The sequence below is a fragment of the Alligator sinensis genome, unplaced genomic scaffold, assembly GCF_000455745.1.
Source record: "Alligator sinensis unplaced genomic scaffold, ASM45574v1 scaffold755_2, whole genome shotgun sequence".
NCBI classification, from domain to species: Eukaryota; Metazoa; Chordata; order Crocodylia; family Alligatoridae; genus Alligator; species Alligator sinensis.
Window position 1 is genome coordinate 4118683 of NW_005841883.1, and position 6671 is coordinate 4125353.

Here is a 6671-nt window from a genome sequence, read left to right on the forward strand (position 1 = left end):
CTCATCTCCAGCCTCATGCGGGGGAGCAATCAGGAGGCTGGAGACAATTCAGGGATTCCCCCGGTCAGTTCCAGACTTCTGATCACTCCCCCTCTTGGCTCCTGCCCCTCATCGCTCCCCCACCCAGCTCCAGCCTTCTGCACTACCTGCAGCTTATCATCAGCAGCAGCAACGGTCAGGGCCTCTTGGGGCCTCTTGCCACAGCCCCTCCACGTGGCACAGGGCAGGGGGGCTCAGCCCCAGCTGCCTGGCACCCACGCTGCAGCTGCTGCATTGACTCGGTGCAGCCCGGCTTGGCAGGGCACCGCATTTCTGGGGTGCTGTGGCTTTCACCTAGGGCTCGGCACCACTCAGCGCAAGCAGCCAGAGCTGTGAGACAGAGCCAGGCCTCACCTGCATGATGCAGCAGCAGGGGTGCCAGGTGGCGGGGGTCAAGCTCCACTGCTCCCCACGCAGGGGGGCTGTGCCATGAAGCCCCAAGCAGCCCTGACCACTGCTGCTACTGCTGGTGAGTGAGAGGGGCTGGGGCCGGGTAGGAGAGAGAGCGGGGGGTGGGGGAAATGAACAGGGAGTTGGGGGAATGAATGGGGGCTGGGGACAGGTGGGCCCCCCCCCTCCATGGTTCCCTCCCCCCTCCTCCAGACTCTCAACCCCCTACTTACCTGGCATGAAGCCGGGTCCAGGTCCCTGCAGCTTGCACTGCTGCCTGCCCCACACATAGGTAGGCAGCGTGCTTCAGCACCGGGGCTAGGGCCAGCCATAGAGCGGTTGGCTACCAGAGCATCTCTGTGGAGGACCGAGCCTCCGGTTGCCTCAAGGCATGGTCTGGGACTGTGCCCTGCCCCAATTTTTTCCCCGGGGGTATTTTTTGACCTGCATATCCAAATTTGCAGTGTGCGGAATGTTTTTTTGTTCTCGCATATGCCTCTTGCAGCGTCTCAAAGGGGTGCAAGAGGCACGTGTGCACTCGTCTGGACATGCTCATACAGTGTTACCACTGCTAGGTATGTGAACATGATTCACAAAATAAACTCAGAGATTTCAAATAGGAATCTATAACTTTAAAAACATTCTGATTTGTTGTAGTCTTTGAGTTCTTTGCAACAGAAGATTACCCTATTATTTTTCTGTAGTCAGAAAACCAGTAAAAATTAAGAGCTGGCATTCTCTGAGGGGGACTTTGAGTCTAAAAAGTTTGAGAACCACTGCTGTTGATAGTAGTAAGGACTATTTTGTGCCACTTATGTGCAACATTAAAGATGAAAGTTCTCTGCCCTGGGGAAGCACTAAGAAAATTCTGCCTCTGTTCACCCCAAACAGAGACCCATCTCATTGGCAAACAGAATTGCTCATCTCCACCTGAAAATAAAGGTTGGTTTTATACTTTAACCACTTACTTTCATCAGTAAAAAATGGAGAGTGATTTAATAGAGAAGAATGTGCAGATTCTGAAGTTTCAGAAGAGCCTTTTGATAAGGAAGAGTTGTCTTCTGATGATAGATAGGCATCTTGTGAAAAAGCATCTGACCTGGAATCTATATTTACTACAACACATTGGTCAAATTTCAAATCAGAATGGTCAGGCTCTTCCTTTGTATTTTGGTGTCTGTTTTCCATCTTTTCTGTAGTAAGATAATTAAGCAAATACAAACAGCACAAAGTTAAGTTATTTTAAACAAAATCATAACAATTATATTTCAACACAAACTCATGATGTATGTAAGGATATGAAGTACATGTTGGCTTGAAAGAAATATATCTGAGAAAATTTTATGCTGAAGATAAGGGTGAAAAAAAATCAGATTTCCCCCAGTAAATGAACTAGAGAAGTAGAGTAATACTAATTAGCAAAGGCTCATTGAACAAGGAGGAGGCAAGAGTATAAAGTATCACTATATTAATGTCTTCATACAAGCTGGGACTTATTATAGCCTAATGGAACAAGCTGAAACTTTTGTTAGTCTTGGCATTAAAATCACAATGGTTTTTAAAGTTATGTTCAACCCTCGAAGTTCATCTGCTGCTCTGAACTTTTTGGTTTATAAAACTGGGTTGAAACTCACAAGGAACTAGATAGAAGATGCCCTATGGAAATCAGTGGGAAAGTAACAGATTTCCAGTGTTATTCTACCAATCTATTTAACCTTTCAGCACTATGTACTTACATATTTAATATCCTTGTGCAATCCACCTTACAGAGAAATTACTTTTACATTTATTAATTAATAAATTTATTTTACATTTACAAAAGCCACAAAGGTAGTTTTTGTTAGACAAGTCAAGGAAGAATAAGAATAATTAAGGGGTGTAGGCTGAATAAAAGATGTCAGATTCATCCAAAGAACCTTGTCTGCCTAAGAATGATTAAGGGGTGTAGGTTGTAGCCGTGTTGGTCCAAGGACATAGGCAGACAAGGTTCCTTGGGTGAATCTGATATCTTTTATTAGACCAACCCAAATAGTTGGAGAATGGTTATTAAGCAAGCTTTCGGGTTCAAAAACCCTTCGTCAGGCTAAGGAAGTTTCAGCAGTTGGTGTGTGCTCTTCCTGGATGGAATAACTATTCTCCAACTATTTGGGTTGGTCTAATAAAAGATATCAGATTCACCCAAGGAACCTTGTCTGCCTAAGAATGATTAAGGCATTTTCCCCAAAATTGGCTTCAGTGCAAAAAGTCTTCTAGAAAAGCAAGCCAAGACTCAAAACAAGAGGTGGACAGAAATAAGAGACAGTTTTCAGTTTTTGAAACATCATTGATTCCAAACATTTCATACTCAGCTATTTTCAATGTTTTATACAGACACATTATTTAGTATAATTCAGTAAGTTTTATACAACATGACTGTGCATTTGATAAGGGGAAGACATGAAATAAACACAAAGATGTTTCCTGGCTTAAAAAAAAACAAACAAACAGAAAAAAAGTCATCACTCAAAAGATGCCACATTATGTGCACCTTAAAAAAAAACCCAACACAACAAAAAATTACTAGTAGTTATAAGTAGTAACTTTGTAGATTTATATTCTAAAGGCAGGCATGATTGTGTTTACTTGTTTATTTCATTTTTATTATTTCTTAGATCAGATGCCCTCAAAATGTTCTTTTTGGCCTAATCATGAAAACATATTCTCCCAATGTCCAAGAACTACTTTTATAATTACAGGTGTGCAGGATTTCACTTTCTGCCTTGTATAAGGACTCATTAGCTTCACAAGAAAAAATAAGCTTCTACAGAACCCAAAGAGTAGAATAATTTAAAAAACAAAGGAAAATTATAAACCTGCAAAAAGCAGTAAATCTTTTAAAACTCAAATTGCATCATCAGCACTTGTTGCAATGATTGTCTAGCAATGTATTCATCTGAGAAAAATAAATTCATGAATTTGAATAAGAACCTACATGAGCCAGTCAGCAAAGTCTCTCCCTCTATTTAGCCCAGAATTCTGAGATACTTGATAAATAACTTGTTCTCCTAAATAATCTTTAATTCATCTCCATTCCATTCTCCCCCAAACACACATTTTCCACACCCCATTTTATGCTAGTTTCTAGTCAGATATAAAGACTCTGTACTACCAAATGTTACCAGCTGCATTTTATCAACCCAGACAACTGGCATTAGTATTGCTGATCTATTCTACCAACTAATAAGAAAATGATCAACTAAAAAACAACTTAGACAAAAGCTATTACCAGCTCCATGCAATGTGGTTCATATAACATTTCAAACAAACAAGTTAACTGAGAGTATCATATAGTAGTTACATTCAGGTTTTGGTAGACAGCCATTATAAACCTATCACTTATACCTTGGAAATTCTTTCTAGGTTTTCTGTATTTTACAGAGGAGAGATTGCTGTGATCACTTTTATTTTTTAGCTCCTTCAATACAGCTGACTCTGGCTGCTCTTATGTAGCAAATTACCACCCTCTGCACACTTCCTACTGACAATCCCTTCATTGTGCACATTTGGGTTGATCCTTCAGTCCTAATGGAGACAGAAAACCAATTTAAGAACCTAATCCTGTCATTTGTCCTTTACAGGTGGCCTTGTACACCTGCAGGGAAATCTAGAAGCCTCTACCAGTGCAGAACAAGTTGCAGGCTCTGGACCTCAATAAAAACATGTTTTCCCTGAATATATGCATTAGGGGCTGCCCATGGTTTGCAATTAAAATTAATATTATGTCTTTTTGCCTTGTTTTGTCTAGCCCTTTGAAAAGTGTTACTACAAGAGCTTTCTCCTGCCTCCCAGCCAGAAAATCTGAGCCTTTTTTAATATGGACTTGCAAGTTCCAGGAGGGAACTTACACATTTATAATACATTTAAAGATTATAAGCAGAGATGAGGAGAATCAAAGGAGATCTGTGTTAGGCAGAGTTATTATAGGGAAAAGGAGGAATGAATGAAGACAGAGAGGAATAAACACATGGGGCTTGGCATGGACAGAAACACAGCCGAGACTGTGGGTGAGGAGAGGAAGGAAGCAGAAGACTTCTATGGACATGGATTTGGGTGGTGTTGGCAGCACTGCTCATATAAATCAAGTATTGTGTGTATTTGGTGGGATGGGATGCTTTTGAGTGTTTAAAGGTGCTATTTTATGGGTTGGACTAATTACTAAAGTTTAAAAAATACAGATGCCCTGGCCCAACCCTGCACACACCCAGGGCAGCTGCTGCCCTGACAATGAGGCCGCCCATTGCAGCAGCAGGTAGGGATCCAGGAACAAGCCCTGGACCTTCAAGCTGCACCTCTGAAAGGGCATTAAGGCCTACAATGGCAGAAACGATCACCTGGAACCTCTTTATCCAGTTCCTTGGCAAGGAAAATAAAAAAGGCCAGCGGCAGCCTGTCAGAGGCTGAATGTCAGGGCTGCGGGTAGTCTTATGTAATGCATTTAGATTCTGGCTGTACGGGATGGTTTGGACAGGGCTGATGCTGCCTCAGGCAGACGGTTTTACTAGATGTCAGCTAGTGGTCCCTGCCAGCTTTGCCAGGTCTTAAATATGAAACTTAGTGTACTGGAAGCCCCAAATGATTGTATTTGCTGGAAAAAAACCTACTGTACACAAAAAATATGCCAATAGCTATGCAAATAAGCCATATTTACTTTCTATTGTTCACTATAACTCGCCAGGGAGGAGTGAGAATTAAGCCATCGAAGTTGAAGCCTTTATCTTGAGGCAAGCCCTCATAAAAAAAAGGTGCTAGCTGCAAACCTCAAAGTCGGGTAAGACTCCCCTCACTTACGTTTTACTTACATAGGCTGCAGCAATGACTGTGCACGTGGAGCCCTTTTACTATTAGTGGGCATACATTGTGCCAAGGTTGAAACGCTCGTACAAATACGGGCATTGTCGTAGCCCTGGCAGCCCCCGCGGCCCTGGGACTGGGACCGCCCCCTCACACAGCCCTGCCTGCCCATCCCGGGGCTGGGCCACCAATCAGAGTCCGCCTCTGGTTCCACGCGGCCCCACCCACCCCAGCCCACAAGGGGAGGGGCCTCGCACTAAATGGGGCACACAGCCCCCACCCCTTGGTTCCGAATGACGTAGGGTTCGGCCCAGCGCGCGGCTCTGCCGTTGCCCCGCGCCCGCGCGGGCCGCTGGAGGGAGGGGCTTTGCGAGGCCCGGAGGGGGCGGGGCGGAGCGGACACACGCACTTCCGGGAGAGGGAGGGAGTTTGTGACGGGAAGTGCGCGCGGGGGCCGCAGAGAGGAGCTGAGGCGGCCGCGCGTTGTGGGACCGGGCGCTGCCCGCGGGCACCGGCATCATGTCGCGGGGCTCTATCGAGATCCCCCTCCGGGACACGGATGAGGTCAGTAGCGCCCCTCTCCACTCCCCGCCTTCATCCCGGGGCGCCTGAGGGAACAGCGGCTTCAAAGGGCGGGGGGAGGGGCGGGCTTGCCCCTTGGGCAGTGCCCGCTCTCGGCTATGCCTGGCGGCAGGAAAAGCCTGGGGAAGGGCCGGGCAGAGCGGGGGTCGGGCCAGCGGACAGCCCCCCCGTCAGGGCCGGTGCCCCGGTTGGGGCCTGTGGCTACCACAGGGCTAAGAGCACGCCAGGGGTGTATAGCTGGCTGGGGCAGCTCTGGCTCCCAGGGGCTCCACCAGTTGTTAAGCTGCTGAAGCTTTTTGGTCTAAGGCTGCAGGGTGCTTCTTACCGGACCAAGCGTGGGGCTGGAAGGCACCTGCCCAGGACCCCTCCTCCATCCTCTTCCTGAGGCAGGATTGTCTCTGTGCCAAACTGTCCCATACAATGTATGACAGGGGTGGGCAACCTCTGGCATGCCAAGGTGTGTTGCTTGGCCCAGGTGCCTCGAGGACAGAGGGGGAGGGGCTGGGCCTGGACTGCCACAAAAAGGATCAGGCCCCTCACTGTCCTCCCGTGGTACACCAGCATCTTGCAAGTTGAGGTTGTGTGCATTTTTTGCACTCTGCCCAAAATCATTGCTGATCTATAATCTGAGCACTAAGTAAGATGACTGTCAACCCTGACACAACACAGACCTAACACCTTAACCTGGCCCAGATAAAGCAGGGGAACTGCGGCAGCCAGCGTCCTGCTTATATGAAATGTTGTCAATATAGGCTCAGGAGATCCTGGGTATAGGGCCATGGTCCCCCACTACAGAGGACAGCAAACCATCCCCCCCCCCCCCCCCCCCC

At 46.6% G+C, this 6671-nt stretch overlaps 2 protein-coding genes across 2 annotated transcripts in view; one reads left to right on the top strand and one right to left on the bottom strand.

Annotated features, from left to right (window-relative positions):
* Nucleotides 1-3980, bottom strand: part of MRVI1 (murine retrovirus integration site 1 homolog) — a 238680-nt gene extending 234700 nt beyond the window's left edge. The window contains exons 1-2 of the mRNA XM_006017678.3: nucleotides 3811-3980; nucleotides 1398-1622 (exon numbers count right to left, since the gene is read on the bottom strand). Of these exons, the coding sequence (XP_006017740.2) occupies nucleotides 1398-1617 (220 nt within the window). The 5' untranslated portion in view covers nucleotides 1618-1622; nucleotides 3811-3980. The remainder of the gene's footprint in view (nucleotides 1-1397; nucleotides 1623-3810) is intronic.
* Nucleotides 3981-5620: 1640 nt separating this feature from the next.
* Nucleotides 5621-6671, top strand: part of CTR9 (CTR9 homolog, Paf1/RNA polymerase II complex component) — a 29289-nt gene continuing 28238 nt past the window's right edge. Inside the window, exon 1 of the mRNA XM_006017679.3 lies at nucleotides 5621-5823. Within this exon, the coding sequence (XP_006017741.1) occupies nucleotides 5779-5823 (45 nt within the window). The 5' untranslated portion in view covers nucleotides 5621-5778. The remainder of the gene's footprint in view (nucleotides 5824-6671) is intronic.